This window comes from Lithobates pipiens, unplaced genomic scaffold, assembly GCF_037356315.1.
Source record: "Lithobates pipiens isolate NorthernLeopardFrog02 unplaced genomic scaffold, aLitPip1_a1.2 Scaffold_22, whole genome shotgun sequence".
In the NCBI taxonomy this organism is placed as follows: domain Eukaryota; kingdom Metazoa; phylum Chordata; class Amphibia; order Anura; family Ranidae; genus Lithobates; species Lithobates pipiens.
Window position 1 is genome coordinate 67318574 of NW_027507784.1, and position 20405 is coordinate 67338978.

The 20405-nt window shown below is 41.8% G+C and overlaps 1 protein-coding gene across 1 annotated transcript in view; it reads right to left on the minus strand.

Moving 5' to 3' along the window:
* EPC2 (enhancer of polycomb 2) overlaps nt 1-20405 on the minus strand; it is a 108414-nt gene that overhangs the window by 23754 nt on the left and 64255 nt on the right. Inside the window, exons 2-8 of the mRNA XM_077447731.1 lie at nt 12051-12210; nt 9600-9745; nt 7309-7515; nt 4989-5137; nt 3330-3462; nt 1012-1206; nt 833-922 (exon numbers count right to left, since the gene is read on the minus strand). Of these exons, the coding sequence (XP_077303857.1) occupies nt 833-922; nt 1012-1206; nt 3330-3462; nt 4989-5137; nt 7309-7515; nt 9600-9745; nt 12051-12210 (1080 nt within the window). The remainder of the gene's footprint in view (nt 1-832; nt 923-1011; nt 1207-3329; nt 3463-4988; nt 5138-7308; nt 7516-9599; nt 9746-12050; nt 12211-20405) is intronic.

Genomic DNA, 20405 nt, shown 5'->3' on the forward strand with positions numbered 1-20405 from the left:
GCTAGAGCAGCCTCTTGCGATAATCGCAAGCGAATCTGGCAGGCTGGTAGTACCAAAGTTGATCAATCAGCTTGATACATTCAGCCTGTCCATTGGTGGTTCGCATCTCGGCCAGTTCAGCAGGAATTCTAATGTATGGCAGCCATACTCAGGTCTACCACTGGTAATCTGCAAGTCTCAGATTTTCTTTCCCTGGTGCATGCTCTTCTCCCCCACCTCTTTTTTTTTTTAATCTACTCCTCCCGTCTCCAGTTTAGATTCTTTTCTATGCATACTTTTTTGGAAATATTTTTATGATTTTTTTTTTCCCCTCCATGGAAGGCATGAGGGCTTAGAATTCTGGCAGGCAGCCAGGCTAGGAGCCATGTAATATTTCTTTGAAGGCTCACTCCCATGTCATTATGTGGTTTTCTCTTTTGCCCTCCATTAAAAAATAAAAAAATATTATGATCTGTGAAATACAAAAATTGTGCTTAGATTGATCACTGTAGGTCTCATTCAGGTTTACAAATATAAGGGGTGTGACTAGACCACTAGTCAGGCCAGTAGGTGTAAATCACTGAAACAACATTGAGAAAATAGAGACAAATACCTACACAAGATGAACTAAAAGGAGGACAACAAATTGAACACTGTCTAAGGATATAAATGTATACATTAGATATTAGGTTTATGATGACAGGGATCCCAAGCTGGGAAACCAAATGAGCAAACAGTGTCATTCCAAATGTAGCCTATGGACAAACTTTAATTCAAGAATGAAACCTATGAGCATCCAAGTATTGTTTTCACATGAGAAACGCTTAAAAACCAGCACAATATCTAGTCTTACTGCATAATACTGGCATCCAGTTCTTCTCCTGAAGGCAAAGGGGCCATCGGGGTCATCATCTTCCTCCACCTCAGACACCGGTGAAGGTACCTGGAGAGGATAAACAAGGCATTATAAAATGGTACTCCTCTTCTGAGACCCCAGTGGTTCCTTGATGATAATCCCGCTGCAAGACGAACCTGTGGAAACTCTTCATCGTCAGAGCTGTGGAAGTCATATTGTTTGAGATCGCTCTTGTTAATTACTGGCAATGGCTCTGAGGTGGGCTGGGGCAGAGGTGTCACAACCAATTCTGCTTTTGGCTTCTTTGGGTACTTCTTTTTTAGCCGGATAATATCCAACGTTTCTTCTTTGACAGATGGGTGATGAATATTCTGCAACACACAATAATAATACTTAGAAAGCACCTCACCAAGGGTCTGCACAGAATATTCTGTGAGTGTAATCCTATAGCAAGCCTTCAGGGACTGTGGACAGGTAACAGGAGATGGTCAAAACTACAGGCGGCTACAAGACAGACTGCAGGCATGCCTCAAAACATGGGCAAAGATGAAGTAAAAAAATAAAAAGGGAGGAACAGCTACTACTACTTTTTACCTTCAAACATTCTATGTAAAAAAAAAAACCTTCTGTGCACAGCAGCACCCTAACACTCACATGAGCCCCCTCTCAATCCAGCAATGTCTATGAGAATATTGGCTCTGATATCACCTGTGATGTATTTCAGTTATCTTGCAAACCTGGCCTGTTCGTGGGTCCTGAAGACAGGAGTTGAGAACCACTGCTTTAGATTGTCTTGTGTGTTATTTTGTTGTTGTTTTTTTAGACTAAAATAACAAAAACACAAGACAATCTAAAGCAGTGGTTCTCAACTCAGGACCCACAAACAGGCCAGGTTTGCAAGATAACTGAAATACATCACAGGTGATATAATTTGCTGCTCAGTGATTGCAGTATTCTGGTCTGCATCTCCCCCAAGGTAATACTTAAAATCTAGCCCGTTTTTAGGTACTGAGGACAGTAGTTGAGAACCACTAATCTAAAGAATATGTTTTCATCACTAGCCCGAGTAAAAACCTGTGTGTAGGTTAATCACAAACAGTCTGAATGGGCCCCAAGGGCCGCAGGTTGTGCACCAGGGAACAAGACAATTAGTGTAATTAAAAAACACAACAGGCATAAAAAGTGACAAGGTTACAATAAAACTAAAATAAAATGACCCCTAACAAAGACATTTAAAAACACACCTATCCTGCCTATACACACCACTGCAATAGTGAGTAAAAAAAAAAAAAAAAAAAAAAAAAAAAAAGGAGCTGAAAAATCCTACAGAATTTGATATTTCCAGAGCGTTTACAGTCTCTTCCCCTGTTGTGCTGTGATTCAGTTTCTGACCCATGTAAGGACCCATGGATGGAACAATTAAGCATACTGGAGAGTCAGGAATCACACTCCCAGGAGGCAGCAGATTCTGCAGAATCTTCACTGTTCGGCTGGCAAGAGGTTATTGTCTAAAAGGCTTTGGTAAAAAGGAAATGCCTAATAAACAGGGACTTCATGCTATGAAGCAAGTGATGGAGAGAAGCAGAATATGCAAAGAAAATAGGGGGAAAACTAGTATTTATGTTTACATTGCCAATGTATGGTGCAACAAAGAAAATTAAAATGAACAATAGTATCCCCAAACTGACTGTGGCAGGTAGACATGGTAATCTATTGTAGCACATGAAGCAGAAAAGGCTGTAAGGTGGTTATACCGTGGACCAGTTTGAAAAGACTACAAATAATTGTATCATAAAACAGAACAAAATAAATAAATAGAAGAAGTAGTTTAAAAATGATAGTCTCACCACATTTAAGTTATATTCTGGTCAGCCGACTGTGACAGGAGTTACTTTGGGCAGGGGGCTTGTGGAACCCAACTTACCTTGGAGATCACCGGAATCTTTGTCCAGCTCCCCCGGCCCCTCCTATGTGCATGTCACCATGCATCTATTAGGGGCACAGGGTGACCGAGAACCCCAGTCTGATCTGCACCAGACTCCCTGTACAACTGCACTGGAATATTTATATATATAAGACTTTACTGTATCGTTTGAGGTGTGGCTGTATCAGTCTACTGATGAGAAGTTTGAATACACCTGTGTCACGCTACTGGTGGGGGTAAAGTCTACCCCGTACTGTGCGATTTTGCAGAGGAGGGGGGATTGTCCTAAGTGTATATCTGTGTGCCTCTGTTCAAATAAACAGTTCATGTTCCAGCTTTGCAGCCAAACGAGTCCTGCCTAGTGCCTGGTTGTAATATGCAGCAATATCTAATATCTATATTCAGACTGGAGGAAGTGGTATATGACAGAAGCACTAAAGCGGAGTGTAGGAAGAAATTCTGTTACACCATCACCTAATTTGACAGCCGCAACATATTTTACCAAAATCCAGATTTAAGCACATACTTAGAATAATCAGGAAGGCTCCAAAGTAGCATTATATACAATACCTTTGCTTTGCATTCTGGAACTCTATGATGGTTCCCATTGTGTAGTAATGTCGGAATGGGATGGGCTTCCTTCTCAATTTTCGGAATTTTAATTTCATTCAATATTTCACCACCAAAGTCACCCAAATTATACCTTTATGAGAAAGAAAGGAGTAAAAACTAATTTTAAAAGAAAGGCTTTTAAAGCAGAAGAGAGCCCATATACTATTACTTTAAGCTGTGCAAAAACCATGCCTACCACTAATCAAAATCAAGTGTAGAAAATGGGCTGCTCTCAGAACGGTTCAAATTATGGTAACTTTATTCTCCCCAACTGGGTCCTTTTCTAAAAATTTCACTCACACCACCATAGCGCATCCTATACTTCTGGCAATGTTCACCCTGTAAAGCAGGCACCTTTTGATTCCCTTACTCTGATACTTTTAACTAATTGAAGCTGGATCAAGACTTTCACACCATTTTCCCTATAAATTGCCTAGCAGCACTTTCCAAGCCCCTTCATCCTAGCATGCCACAATCAGCTGGCTTTAAGTGGCAGTCTACAGATTAACGATACATAATTTTAACCCCTTGACACAAACATAACACAGATATGTGGCCCCACTGCACTGGGCTTTTTGGCATAGGACTGTATATTTGCGTACCTTCCTGCACAGTGCACTTTCAGCACAGAGACCAAGGTCTCACCAAGAGTCCCAGGCCCTGTACTAATGATTGGACCCTGAAACTCCTCATTCCGGGTCACCTGATCGATGTGGTAGCCTCTGATTGGCTAGCACAGTGATCAGTCACTGTGAAGCTCGCCCCCCTGTGTTTCTCTCTGTGAACGGAGAGGAAAGATGCATTGGGGGTTATTTACTAAAGGAAAATCCACTTTGCACTGCAAGTGCACTTGGAAGTGCAGTCGCTCTAAATCTAAGGGGTAGATCTGAAATTAGTGGAAGCTCTGCTGCTTTTATCATCCAATAATGTGCAAGCTAAAGTGCTGTTTTTTATTCTCCTTGCATATCCCCGTGCAGTGCAAAGTGGATTTGCCTTTAGTAAATAACCCCATTGCATCTCTCACTACTTGCAGAGGAAAAAAAAAAAAAAGTGTACAAATAAAATGATTGAATAAAAAAAATAAAAAAATTAAAAAAAAAATACCTAGATCAAGCCTTGATCTAGGTCACTGCCAGGGTTAGTGTTTGGGTCAAAAGGTCACGGTCAGTAAATTTGGGCAGGATTGTTTTAAAAATTAGCATCAGTACGTTTTAGGTACCACGGGTACAAACCAATAATAACAACATACACACGTGTGTTATCGCTGCAAACGTCAGGAAAATTTATTTTGGGTTCTTCTTTGGTGGAAGGTTACAGGAGCAACAAGAAATATAGAGCCAAATTAGAAAAATATAAGTATATAACACGTAAAAGTTGCAAAATTGTGCTTCGGCATCAAGATTTGTTTTACCCTTACCTGTGAAGGGGTTAATATTCATTACCATAGTGCTGCACAAGCACCTCTACAAATTACATTTTACAAGAAAGATCTGGTGTTAAAGGAACTGAATCCTAAAGGTTACTGTTTGACAGGTACATTATAAATGGCCCTCTTATCTTAGCCACAACTAACCAAGAAAAACGTACGCCGACAGAAAACAATATGAAGCATCTCACCTCTTCTCCACAACTTCCAACGTTAAATGCAGTAATTCCCGCTTCGTCTTTTCTCTTCGTTTGATCATTTCTAAAATGGTTATGGCTCGGCTAAACTCCCTTCGTAACTTCAACATCTTCTCGTAAGATGCTTCATCATTCTTACGATTCTAGAGAAGTTTCAGGAAAAGACATGTTTAAAATGGAATACTGGAAATTAGTTTAATGAAATACTGTATGTGTTCATAGCTCTTCTACTTCATAGTTTGAGTTACTGTAGAAACGATGGTTGAATCTATTCACAGAGCAGTGTATAAAACTGGGAGAAATACGTGAATGTATCATGGTGTATTCCCTCAACCCTCTTTTTTTTTTTAACCAGTTGTCTTCTGTACATTCGCCATCAGCTATAAAGATGGCAAAATTACCATGTGTCTCTCCATGATTCTTGACAGTAAAGGGACCAATAAGTTTCAGACTAGACAAAGAAATTACTTAAGTCAAAGTGGTTGTAAACCCTAGAGAAAAAAAAAAAAAAAAAAAAAAAAAACAACCTGCAAGACAAAAGGTATAATGAGATAGTATGCATAGCACACCCGATCATTATGAATTACCTAACTGAGATCGAACCCCCGGCATCCGTCCTCTTACTCCACTCCGGCGGCCAGCATCGCTCCCAGAGTTACTTCCGGGTATCACGGGCTCCGGGACAGTGATTGGCCGGAGCCGTGATGACGTCACTCCCATGAATGCACGCGGCGGCAGCCGCCGGTAACGGCATAGCCTAGCTGAAGCAACGGCACATATGTGCTTTTGCTTCAGAGCGCCAGTGAGTGTAGCTACAGGTAAGCCTAATTATAGACTTACAGTAGCAAAAAGTGGTCGTAAAGTTTTTTTAAAGTGGTTGTAAACCCCACCGGACTGGGTCAACAAACAGTTAAAAAACACTTTAACTGGTCATAAGGGACAAAGGCCAGGTTTTAAACCTACAGCCTATTTGTTAGAAAAGAAAATATGCAGGCACAAAAAAAAGCAGCAATCTTCTGGTTAAGTACAATACCAATGGATGATTGCGTTGTATAGTATTGGGTTCAGGAACAAGAAAGCAATTTGTGATTTCTTTCCGAACACATACTACAGATAAAAAGTTCGCATGCCAGTAGGTGGCGACTAAAAACCAGGAAATTTGCTTTCTAGCGGCTAATGTACAAAAAGTGGTTCTACAGCCCCAAGGATGTTTACATTAATGCATTAAGGTAAACAACCTTCTGTTCTGCACCCACCCACTTATTCTTACCTGAGCAGCGACATGCACAAGAGCAGTCGCTCCCGCCGCAGTCTCCCTTCTCCCTGTGCAGATACGATTGTAAATCAAATAATGTGACAAAGGAATTTTGGGGGGAGGGGGGGGGGGGGAAGACGAGACAGGGCCAAGTCACATGGTCTGTGTCAATAGAGCACACACAAGCGCCCCCTATGGAAGGTGGTTTTCCATGGGGACTCACACCAAAAAAGGAGGGACCTGGAGCGCCTGTGGGAGGACCCCAGAAAAGCAGGATAGGGGCTGCTCTGTGCACAGAGCAGGCACGTATATTGTTTAAAATTTTAATAAAAAAATAATTGCTTTAACTTGCAAAATAGATATGAATGCTAGAAAATGTGTTAGCATTAGACTCCTCCTCTCTCCTAGCACAATTGGCTTTGTCAGTTACAGATCTGCTGCTATCAAGCATACAGGCAGCTTTGGATTTTCTGATTAAACTCTCATGGATGCTCATTTTGAATGGGCATTTGTAAATAAAAAAATATAAAAAATAAACTGTTACGCTGCCTTTTTAACTGTATTTCCATTTTTTTAGCCAAAGTTGGGAAACACTTTATATTTGCTCCATGTTCTTTTTTGCATAGCATAAAAACATGTAAAAAAAAAAAAAAATGGCATTTTGTCTGATCATTCCAACACTGAAAAAACCATTTAGTTCTCACAGATCTCATCAGTTATAAACTAGATTTAAACACTTCCCCAACAAAGGGTTAAAGAAAAAAAGTTTGGCTTCTTGCATTGCAGTCTATTGCAATTATATTTTATATAATATTACCTATTTTTACTGCTTTTGCAAATGTGGTGGGTGGGCTCTTGACTTAATGTGCAAGTATGCCCTGGACAGCCCCTGATTCTATTATCAGTAGCTTACAGCAGTTGGGAATGAATCATGGGTGTACAGAAAAAATACTGCCAGGAGAAAGTTTTTTTTTTTTGGCCTAATGGGCTTTGTATGCTTTTTTTTGGCAGAAAAGCATTAACATAAACCATTTTAAATAGAGGGTATCAAGTGATTACCTTTCGAGTTTGCATCTTCTCAGTTCTACGCCGGAATGCGACATACGGATCGCTGTTAGTAGATCCGTCACGTTTCTCTTGTTTGATTTGGGGAATGAGGGAGGGCCCCCTGCAGTTTTTCCGTTTTCTTACCCAGTAGTCATACACAGATTTGATAAGGTAATCATCTTCGTTTAGCAGCAACTTTGCTTCCTGAAGAGTGACAAGCTGCAATATAGAAAATCACTTTTTGTTACTACGGGGTGCAAGTTCTTTCATATATACTCTGACCAATTATGCACAAACATTTTTTAGTCCATTAGATTTTAATGGAAGCAGTGTATGTCTAAATGCAATTATGCTTGTATTGAGCGAAAGGATGAAATTGTGGAGCCATAATTACTGATCCAGATAAGAAATTTTAAATTTCTCAAAAGAAAAAAAAAAGAAAAAAAAAAGTTGACAGGCTTTTAAAATGTTTATCTGGACCTCTATGGTTTGACAAGATCATCCTTTTACTAAATACAAGCCGATTCTCCCAGGACCAGGGGGAGTGGTGCCACAATTCAGCAGTCTTTAAATGTATTCCTGATCTCCTTTATGTTTGGGGGGTCCAGAGCTCCATCCTAATCCTGAAAATGCAGGAGGTGGTTACAATCCTACAAACCACCAGAACAGTCTGACTTCTGCTCAAGCATATTAATGCTTTTGAAAGTAGAACCTTAGAGGCAATTTGCTTTGAAACATGTAAAAGGTCCAATCTCAAGTTGTAAAATTTCCAGTTTGCAGGTAATGAAAACATTTTTTTATGTTCAAAACAAAAATTTACTAAAAAGTTTCTTGCCGTTAACTCTGTAAGCTATTTTACCTAGACTTTTCCTGGTTCATGCATGCTAAATTGCATGCAGTGTACTTTTCTGTTGGTAGCCATGTTCTTAAAGTGTATTTTAGAAGTGCAACGAATAGAAATTTTGGTGCTGCAACCGAAAATTCAGGATGCACCTTTGCCAAAACCGAAAAATGACAGTTTTTAGAGTAAAATAGTGTGTGTGTAAAATTGTATTATATTAAACTTTGTAGTGAATATTATAAATTTAAATTAATATGAATTTATTGGTTGGCCATTATCGGCACCTTTAGCGCAAGAAAAAGCTCAAGGGAGAAAAAAAAAAAACAAACAAAAAAAAAAACCAATAAAAACGCACCCCTTTAAAATTCTACGTATGTCTTCACACTGGTTCGCTGCGCTTCTGGAAAAAATAAATGAAAAAAAAAAAACACACCCCGCCGTTGAAATGAATTGAAAAACGCAGTAAGAACACATAAACGTATCTGTTACGTTTTTGATGCGTTTTTTGAGTCACATGACCTATGAAAAACACATCATAAGCGCAGTAAATATCACATGCTTTTTCGGCACAATCAAACACCTTTTTCTCTATCTGCAATATGCCAAAAACACCATTTTTGGCCGCCGAACTTCAGGTGCATCTCTGTGTATTTAAACCCAAAAGAGTATTAGATATAGATAGATATATCTATCTATCCTTTAGATTTGGTGGCTTCATTAGTTGCTTTTTTTCAGGCTCCCTTCCCTTTATTTTTATCTGGCGATCCTTCCAGTGACACTTTCTATCCTAGGGTGACAAAGCTCACTTGCTGTATTGTATGTACTGGGAAGCAGCACTGTCGCCCAAGGCTGTGCTCTTGATTTGGACTACAATCACCTTCCCCTCTCCATCTTCATTACCAGATAATGAGGAAAACTGGGAACATTGTTTGAGATTTCCGTTTTGTGCAAAGGAAGTTACAAGCATACTGGATTTCTGACAATACCAACAGGTATTTTTTGTACATGTAACAATGTTCTTAGACTGGATAAACAAATTGAGCCATCACATCCAATACTAGTAAGCTGTAATCACTGGACGGTAAAAAAATAAAATAAAAATTTCTATGTGCAGTTTAGCATACTTTATATATGCCAATCCACTATATTTGACTGCAGGTCTACAAGACTGCAGTCTATAATTGACTAGCAGCCATTCTTTTGTGACCTTGGCTGGATCAGGAGATTCTAAATAAAATTGTACCCCAAATCACCATGGATTGTGGGTGAGTGTGTGCTGCTGTTCACTGAATCGCATGTTACCACAATACAACATTGCCACCCCAAAGCTTTAGGTACCAGCTGCATCTTTTTTTAGTGAGTCTTTACCAACTACTGAGATTTGTCAAGCCCCGGAAATTCTAACAAAAGGACAAATCCATACTGTCCCAATCAATATGTTGCACAGAGAGAACACACATACCTGATTGGAGCTTGCCTTTTCCAGCCGATCAATCATAATTTCAAACTGCAGTGGTTTGAGTTCCATTTTCCTGTTAAGCCGATTAATTAATGTCTCATCTTCAGAGTCCATATCATAATCTGGCTGCTCATTGTCCAGATTAAATGCTATAAAAAATAAAAAAAATAAAAAACCAACATGAAATTATCAGCCAGGCACTCAAAGCAAAAACACAAATTTACCATGGATGGACAAATAATGAAATATATTGACAGTTTTTTTTTTTATATTTATGACTGACTTACGAAAACTACGATATGTTACTAGTTTGCATAGAGAAACGCTAAGGCTACATTTCACACGTGCGTAAAAACTTTACTTACTGTATTACACACGTTTTTTCCTAGCACAAAAGTTCTTGCATAATGATCAGTAAATGCGTGTGTAACCCCCCCCCATACACCCTCCCCCCCCCCCCCCCCCCACACTTGCATCTGGCATCATACGCACAGTATGTCCTCAGATGTAGATTTTTGTATCTGGCACAACACTTGGTCTGGTATTAATAGATGAACGTCCTCTTATTTCTAAAGGTGACCATACAATGTTATTGTGCAATCTTTCTTAGATCTACCATGAACTATGTACTGCAAGGGCGATTTGATACAAACTGAATTGACTGTTTAGGGGAGTCGTCCTACTAAATAGATTTGGTACATCTAAAAAAGATATTACATCATTAGACTATATAGTATATTCTAGGTTGGTTACAGAACTGCCCAGGGTCTGGAAACAAAGGTTCATCACTAGTGTTGTGGCAAAACTCTGTGGCAAGATAGAGTAGTAATCAGTGGCATCGCTATGGGGGGTGCAGCCCGCACCCAGGTGACACCAAACCCAGTCTGACACTGGCGCCGCATTGAGAAGAGTGCAGCAGCTCCTTCCTCTTCCTCCTTCCCTAATGTGCGGGGAGGGACCGAGGCAGAGCCAGACAGGTAGGGTGTCCAAGGTCTGATAGTAGTAGTTCCACACACCTTCACATGCCATAATCGCATTCCTCTCCCCGCTGGCTGCACTCACTGCACAATGGATTATAGCCGCCGCCTCGGCTCTGACATGACAGGTAAACAGACCGGGAGGAAGAGCCGAGGAGGGAAAAGCGCGTTACAGCATCTGCGTCAATTAGACATTGTGAATGGGGGGGGGGGTTAGGGCGGCCTGTGTAGGTAACAATTATGCTGCCAGGAGTACATTTTAGGGAGGAGGGGGGGTGGGGGTTAGAGGATGTGGTAGAAGGGTGCTTTGTTTTGGGTTAGAGAGGATTTGTGCTAGAAGGAGGGGGGGAAGATTCCAAGTTTGACACCCCCAGCACAATTCCTCTCCCCTCCTAAAGCACCCCCTAGCACATATCCTCTAACCCCCCCCCCCCCCAATCAAAGATCCCATTCCATCTTCATACATTCACCCTCCCTCCAAATCCCATCCCCAACTACCACTCCGATCCCATCCACCACCCCCCCCCCCCCATTTCTCTCCATCTACCACCCTAATCCAATTCCAGCCCCATCCATTCCCCTTTTCACATCCCAGCTCTATCCATCTCCTGACCTGATGCCATCATGGCTCCATCCATCCCCTGATCCCATCCCGGCTCCATCCATCCCCCCGCTCCCATCCTCATCCATTCCCCGGGGGTTGGGGGTGACACCATGTTTTACCGCACCAGGTAACACCAACCCTAGTGATGTGAATCGGCAGTGCTGGGGGGGTTACTTTTCTCTCCCCAGGCCCTGCTCACCTCCTGCACACCACATGTGACATCTGCTGGTTTCTCCAGCAATGCTGATCCTCTGCCGCTCAGTCCTCTGTCAGGTCCCCGTTTATCTGCCTCTATTGCCATGTTACACATTACGTGTGTGTGTGTGTGTGTATATGTGTATGTATATGTGTATATGTGTATATGTATATGTGTATATGTATATGTGTATATGTATATGTGTATATGTATATATGTATATGTGTATGTATATATATGTGTATGTGTATGTGTATATATATATATATATATATATATATATATATATATATATATATATATATATATATATATATATATATATATATATATATATATATATATATATATATATATATATATATATATATATATATATATATATATATATATATAGAGACACACACACACACACATGTAATTCATTATGCAACCCACCCTGGACTGAATTAGAAATGACTTATTTCAGGGAAATTGAGGATACCAAGGCCTATGTTCAAAAAGGCTAGACTAGAAGAGCAATTATAAACAGGGCCACGTTTAGCGAGTGTGTTGAAAGTTGGCTTCCTGTAGGAAAGAGCAGGTGGTTTGTCCAATTGAAGCAACAGATGCAGCCTGTGTGATAACTGGAATCTTGACAAGGAGGACACGCCAGCGGTCTAAACGCACACACTTACGTTGAATGTGAATGAACTGCTTGGGCTGTTTAAATTCTCCTTTGTACAGGCGACTGTAGTAGTGGACATTGCTCTCAGCCTCAGGAACGGGAATAACCATGCTTTCTTTCTTTTCTCTAAAAACCTGTTGTGCAGAGATAGCTCGTTGTAAATGATGTTCCTGCAAAAGAAATTGAAAGATGTTTAAGGTGCCATTCAAACCATTAGCAAACTGCAGTATATTTATATGCTCAATGTTGCCACTCAACATTCATATGTAAAAAAGCTAGCCACACTCCCACAGTACAGCATTCACTAATAGCTTTTTAAATACCCAGTTCTTACATTTCCATGGGTTTCTATAATGAAGAATGAAGATCTGTACCCAATTCAGCTGATTACAGTCAGATAAGACATCGAGTGCATGTCTGTAGGCAGTCCCTGACCTATAACTCAGCTCAACCTACTCTGGGGAAAAGATCAGCAATGGTGTTAGATTTTCCTGTAGGACTGCTGTCATTTACCTTAGAAATCAGCTGGTCTCTGCTCTCCCTTTTCCTGCTTTATATTCATAAACATGCATGTTCACCACATTTTTGGAAACCTCCTTTGATATTTAGATGCACAGTTAGTAGGGGTGCAATGGATCAAAAAACTCACGGATCGGATCGTTCCTCAGATCAGAGTCACAGATCGGATCATTTTTCGGATCAGCAAATAATTGAATTTGCAAAAACCTGTGAAAATTCCACCACCATATAGTCCCCACTGTAATATCCACAATCTCCCCCACTGTAATATTGGCAGAGTATTGGCACAGTATGGCAGAGTATTGCAGATTATTGGCAGAGTATTAGCAGAGTATGGAGGGATGGCTGTGACTGCAATTGTCACAGAGCAGCACTGTGGGCACTACAGATGCAGCCCACAGCACTGCTGCCATCCGATTTCTCCCCCCCTCCCCACTGTACAGATCTGTACAGAGGGGAGAGAGGAACCGGCGCCATCATGATGCCGTTTTTTTAAACAGGTGATCGCTCTGTCATTTGACGGAGCGATCACATTGTAAACTGTGACGGGTGCACCAAGGCGGCCACCGCGCCGGAACTAGGCCGAAGCCGCGGCCTTTCCTAAGGCGAAGACCGCGGAGCACTCCGCGGATCGTGGCGTGTGCTGATCCGAGCGGGCTGACCCGCTTGGATCATGGATCGGTGACGATCCGTTGCACCCCTAACAGTTAGGGTAGATTTAGAAACACATCTAAAGCCAGCCTCTGGGATAAAAAGTCAGTCAGTTCAGCATGGACCGGACAAATTGTGATCCACGTATGGGCAACCCTGGTTGTACACAAGTCAATCGATTGATTTGTGTAAAACTAACCTGTCAGGTTTTTCCTAAATGACTAGTGCCACCGGCTATAGCCGGCAACGCAAATCAGTGTTCTGCTGGCAGGGAAGCCTCCCCACTGGCAAAATCCACTATCTCTGCAGGAGGGATTCCTCCATCAACTGTCGATAGGGGAGAGAAAAAAAAAGAGCAATTTTCTTTTTGACCAGCTGGCCATATACCCAGTTTCCCTGAAAATAAGCCCTATTGTTATTTTTGGTAATAGCCGCAATATAACCCTAGTTAAAGTCGTTGTAAAAACATGTAGACCATTCATGTAAAAAGATGATATAATGTGTAGTGTGTCTCCTTTTTTAACTTAATTGTAGAAAGTGCCGCTGGGCGCTCACATGACCCGCCGGAGAGCTTTTCCTCTCGGCTGACGTCAGCGGCCCCTCCTCTGCAGTGCTCCGGCGGGTAACACGAGAGCTCAGCGGTGCTGTTAATGAGGCATTTTCTACAATAAAGTTACAAAAAAGGACACACTATATAATATTTTTATAAAACGAATTACATACATTTTAAAATGACGGTTTTTTTTTGGGATTACAGAATGTCATAATGCCGACTCCTGAGCTGACAGGGAGAGAAGACAGGGGGGGACACAGGAACTTTTTTTTTTTTTTAAACACATTTTTTTTTTTCATTCCAGGTTTTTTTTTTTTTAGAACAGAAAGTAAAATGACACAGCACAAGCATTGTGTAGTTTTTCATGCTTTTAAAGGATCAGGATATTTTATTTTTTTTTCTTCTGTAGGATTACACCCAATTTAAGATCATCATGAAGACATGACTGTATTTGAATAAATGTAGATTATTGTACCTACCATAAATAAATAAGACACCCCCTGAAAATAATCCCTAGTGTGTTTTTTGTAGCCAAAATTAATACAAGACCCTTTCTTATTTTTGGGGAAACGCGGTAATTTTTTTTGTGTAAGCAGTGGGTCAAATTAAGAATAAATAAAATAATAAAAAAAAAAAAAAAAAAAAAAAAAAAAAGATCCGATCCAATTCCCTCCCCCCCCACCCCTCATCTGCACATTTTAGGTCAATGGGGGAAATCACTCCCACTTTGCTATGGTGTTTTGACAGCAAGATTTCCCTGCCATCACAATACACTGATCAGTGCGGCTGGCACAGATCATTTGGGATAAACCTGACGGGCTGGTAGAACAGAAGTCTATTGGTGGATCAACAGATCAGTGGATCAACTTCTATACAACCAGCCTACCCATACATGAATAGACATTCATTCAGTCCATGCTGAATTAGAGGAATTTCAATCCATGTACGGCCCCGCCATAAATCCATAAATCTCCTCTAAAGTGTGATCCTCGTTTAGACTGCTTTTCAGAAACAACCGACAGGCAGTAAGGTGGTGATGCAACGGCTCCTCGCTGCCCATTTTAACCCCATTTTGGCTGCCAAACATGCCGCAACCCCATGCAATGCACACAGCATTTACAGCATTTCCCTGTTCTTGCAAATAGGTGGCGCTACATGTCTATAACTAAGCACTGATGTTGGCATGAAACGCTTTAGCTGGGTGGCACTATATATGTTGGGTAATTTTTGCCAGTGGCGTGAAGCATCATTACCATAACATGTAATTCAGATTCAGAATACTTTATTAAAAAACAAAACAAAAAAAAAACACAAAAAAAACACCCTGTCCACAGCCTATTGCAGCCTAAAGTGGTTGTAAAAGGCACAAGGTTTTTTACCTTTATGCATTCTATGAACACTTACATGAGCCCCGTCTTGATCCAGCGTTGTCCACGAGAGCCTTGCCTGCGAATTGACATACAGAGCCGTGGCTTGGGAGCGAGCCTGTTTGGGTGCCCCCATATCAAGCTGCTTTTTTCCTTTTCTTTTTAAAACAAGGCTTTAATATCACTTTAAGGGGTGGTAAAATGACGCTCAACTGTGTATTTTTACTACCCTGCAACTGCACGTCTAAATGAGGCCTTGGGCTATGCAGCACCAAACATTGGTAGCCTTGGAAGCATTTGCTGGATTTAAAGTATGAGCTTGAAAAGAAAGTGCATGTATCCGTTTTGCCCTTCGTCCCTTTGATAGTCTGAGTAAGGAAAAGGGGGCAATTTTTTGAAAGTACTTTGATTTCAAGGGCACTTATCCTTTAGCAGTAGTGTTATGCTTGTTAGTCATAACTACAGACTAAATGCATTTTCCACCTAGAATTCAAAATCAAGTGCAAAAAGGTTATCTGTATCTTATCAACCTAAAGTTCTAGGATTGCAGATTTGTATAAGGGCAGCCATATTATCTCATTACATTTACACAGCGATTGTGCATTGTTGTTCTTCTCTGTGCCTACTAACAGATCACATCTTATCCATACAGCCCTGAGGGAGGGCAAATCACCTCCTTGAGAGATTACACACACACACGCGCAATTTTAATGGTAGAGTTATTTTAACAGTGAGAGACCGAACAAAAAATATCCAAAAAAAACGCATAAAAAAAAATAAAAAAAGTTACATTGATTTTTACGTGAACAAAACGCATACACATAGGTTGAACTGGATGGACGCGTCTTTTTTTTCAACCTCACCTACTTAGCAACCATTTGCATTTTAATGAGTGAAAGTAGTATTTGATCCCTCATCAAATCAGCAAGATTTCTGGCTCCCAGGTGTCTTCTATACAGGTAATGAGTTGCGATTATGAACACTTAAGAGCCCTTTCACACTGTGGCCACCTGTGAGTTAGCGATAAAGCGCTGTCCGTTTTAGTAGCGATTTAGCACCGTTTAAGCAGCGCTTTTCGGATGCTCCTGGGGTGCTTTTAACCCCCGCCAGCGACCAAAGAGGTTAAAAGCGCCTGTGTTGCTGTGCTTCCGAATCGGTTTTCAAGCACTTTGGAAGAGCTGCCCATTTATTTCAATGGGCAGGGCAATTTGGGATCGGTGTATACACCGCTCCAAAGATTCTGCTTGCAGGAGTTTTCCTAATGTCCCGCAAGAGCACCACCGCAGTGTGAAAGCACTCAGGTTTTCACATTTGGGTAGGATGGGAGGCAGATTTCAGGCGCGATTTCTAGTGCTAAAATGCCGGAAAACTGCTTCAGTGTAAAAGGTGTCTTAAAGGGAGTGCTCCTAATCTCAGCTGGTTATCTGTATAAGGCTGGGTTCACACTGCTGCGGGGGGAGATCCGGATGTGATTCGCACCGCAAATCACATCCGATCTCCGTAGCGATGCGAGTTCAGCCATACAGATAGTATGAATGAATTCGCATCGCTCCCGCAGCAAACTCGCACAGGACCCTTTTTTTGGTCCGCAACAGAATCGGATCGCATGGGGGTTCACATCATGCGATCCGATTCCTGTGCGAGTCGGCAGATCGCACTGCGATATGCGGACGGATCTGGGGGTGTCATTAACATATCATTGACACTCCCAGCCGTCCGCATAAGGCAGTGTGAACTGCCGGAGGGAGTAATGCGATGCGGGAAAACGCTGCGGATTCGCGGCGTTCCCGCATCGCAGCGGTGTGAACCCGGCCTAAAAGACACCTAGCCACAGAAGCAATCAGATTCCAATCTCTCCACCATGGCCAAGACCAAAGAGCTGTCCAAGGATGTCAGGGACAGAATTGTAGACCTACACAAGGCTGGAATGGGCTACGAGACCATCGCCAAGCAGCTTAGTGAGAGGTGACAACAGTTTGATTATTCGCAAATGGGAGAAACCCAAAATAAACTGTCAATCTCCCTCAGTCTGGGGCTCCATACAGGATCTCACCTTGGGGAGTCCATAATAATGAGAATGGTGAGGAATCAGCCCAGAACTACTGGAGAATCAAGTCAATGATCTCAAGGCAGCTGGGACTAGTCACCAAGAAAGGAATTGGTAACACACAATGCCGTGAAGTACAGAAATCCTGCAGCACCCGCAAGGTCCCCCTGCTCAAGAAAGCACATGTACAGGCCCGTCTGAAGTTTGCTAATGAAAACCTGAATGATCCAGAGGAGAACTGGGTGAAAGTGTTGTGGTCAGATGAAACCAAAATCAAGCTCTTTGGCATCAACTCAACTCGTCGTGTGAGGAGGGTTGGTGGTGGGTATGATTAGGATTATGTGGATGGGTATGATTATGAGGGTGGGCGAGGAGAACACCATCCCCACCGTCAAACATGGAGATGGAAACATTATGCTTTGGGGGTTTTTTTCTGGAAAGGGGACTGGCCAACTTCACCACATCAAAAAAGGGACGATGGACGGGGCCATGTACCATCAAATCTTGTGCGAGAACCTCCTTCCCTCAGCCAGAACACTGAAGATGGGATGTGGATGAGTATTTCAGCATGACAATGACCCAAAACAGCCAAGGCAACAAAGGAGTGGCTCAAGAAGCAGCACATTAAGGTCCTAGAGTGGCCTAGCCAGTGTCCAGACCTTAAAGGGGTTGTAAAGGTAAATGTTTTTTCACCTTAATGCATTCTATGCATTAAGGTGAAAAAACATCTGACAGTGCTGGCGCCCCCAGTTCCCCCGTTTTACTTACCTCACCCCTCGAAAGTCCCGCGCTCGTCCCCAGACGTCCTTTCCACCGTTCAGCCTGGCCGCTGATTGGCTGGAATGGATGGATGGAAAGCAGCGCAGCCATTGTTCACGCTGCTGTCAATCACATCCACTGACGCGGAGCGCCGGGGGGCGGGGCCGTGTGATACAGCGAGCAGCTATAGCCGCCAGCTGTGTCACGGGAGCGCGCTCGCAGATGCTTCTCACCATGTGAGGGAGCTCGCATGAACGTGAGAAGCATCTGAGGGAGGAAGCCGAGACAGCCACCGAGGGACCCCAGAAGAGCAGGTTCGGGGCCACTCTGTGCCAAACGAGCTACACAGTGGAGGTAAGTATAACACGTTTGTTATTTTTTAAAAATAAAATTTTTATCTTTACAATCCCTTTAATACCATAGAAAACATGTGGAAGGAGGTGAAAGTTTGAGTTACCCGTCAGCCTCGAAAACCTTAATGACTTGGAGAGGAGAGTGGGGCAAAATCCCTCCTGAGATGTGTGCAAACCTGGTGGCCAACTACAAGAAACGTCTGACCTCCGATTGCCAACAAGGGTTTTTGCCACCAAGTACAAAGTCATGTTTTGCGAAGGGGTCAAATACTTATTTCACTCAATAAAACGCAAATCAATGTATAACTTTTTGGAAATGAGTTTCTGGATATTTGTTTTTATTCTGCCTCTCACTGTTAAAATAAACCTACCATTAAAATTATATACTGATCATTTCTTTGTCAGTGGGCAAACATACAAAATCAGCAGGGGGATCAAATACTTTCTTTCCTCACTGTATATAGAGAGATAAAGGTGATGGAAAATCTCTACAAATATGTCTACAATTCTGGAAAAAAAAAAAAATGGAACAGAAAATAAGAAAATACATTAAATATTAGGAGGTAAGCATTGCAACAGATCCTCAGAACATTTACTCAATGACAAAACACAGAATTTAACATTGAGGGCTATGACTGGCTGACTGGTTTTCTGTTGAACATTTGAAAATCGAAAAAAAAAAAAAAAAAAAATAGTAGAAAAACCAGATCACATCCATGCCAACAAACAAGACCAGTGATGACGATGAAGAGGGCATCATATGACGAGGAGCGCAGGCCTAAAATCTCCCATAAATCAAGCTCTGCTGTGCCACCATCTCATTTGCAAGTAAAAAAAAAAATCCATTGTAACAAATCACAATTATAAAGTAGAAATTAATCCAAAAAAATTAAATAAAAAACCCCCAATACATGGAAAAAAGCAATGCACAGAGCAGACATTTAAAAAAAAAAAAAAAAAAGTAGTAACACATTAGTATCACTTTAATCAGCCTCGGAAAGATTTACCCCCTTAATGACCAGGCCATTTTTTGCGATACGGCACTGCGTTACTTTAACTGACAATTGTGTGGGCATGCGATGCTGTACCTAAATAAAATGGATTTCCTTTTTTTTTCTAGAAATAGAGTTTTCTTTTGGTGGCATTTGATTACCTCTGTGGGTTTTCTTTTTGCGCTATAAACAAAAAAAGACTGACAATTTTGAAAAAAAAATAAAAAAAAATGTATTCTGTTACAATTTTTTTAATTTTTATTTTTTAACCAAAAATATCACAATAAGGGTCCTTTCACACGGGGCGGATCAGTTCTGATCCGCCCCGTGGATATCCGTATGCTCAGCGGGGATCACTCCGCCGATCCCCGCTGAGCAGGGAGATGACCGCTCCGTCTCTGCACACTGCGCAGGGACGGACCTGTCACAGCGCCGCTCTCCCCTATGGGAGATCGGATGACGACGGACCGCAGTGCCCGTCGTCATCCGATCCGATCCGCAGACGGATGGAAAAATAGCTTTTTCCTCCGTTACACTTTTTCGGATCGGAGCGGGTCGGATGTCAGCGGACATGTCACCGCTGACATCCGACGCTCCATAGACCTCTATGGAGCACCCGTTCAGGTCCGCCTGAAAAACTGACAGGCGGGCCTGAACGGGACGTCAGTGTGAAAGGACCCTAAGCGTATATTGATTGTAGAAACTATAACTTTTGCACAAACCAAACTATGGGATAGCTTTAGGGAATTTTATATTTTATTGTTTTTACTAGTAATGGCAGGGAACAGTCATTTTTAGCGGCAGACAAATTTGACACTGGGTGACACTTTTTGGGGACCAGTGCTAAAAAAAAAAAAAAAAAAAAAGAAGCACTTATCACTGTATAAAATGAATAAATGAGACTGGCAGGGAAGGGGTTGACATCAAGGGCGATCAAAGGGTTACCTGTGCTCCCCGCAAGTGTTATGCAACTGTGCGGGGGATGGACTGACAGGAAGAACACAGAGATCCCTGGTCCCGATTACTAGGAACAGAAGATTTCAATGTACTTCCCTGTCAGAATGGGGATCTGCCTCTCTATGGAGGATTGTCTCCCCTGCCGTGCAGCGGGTGGAACACGCACA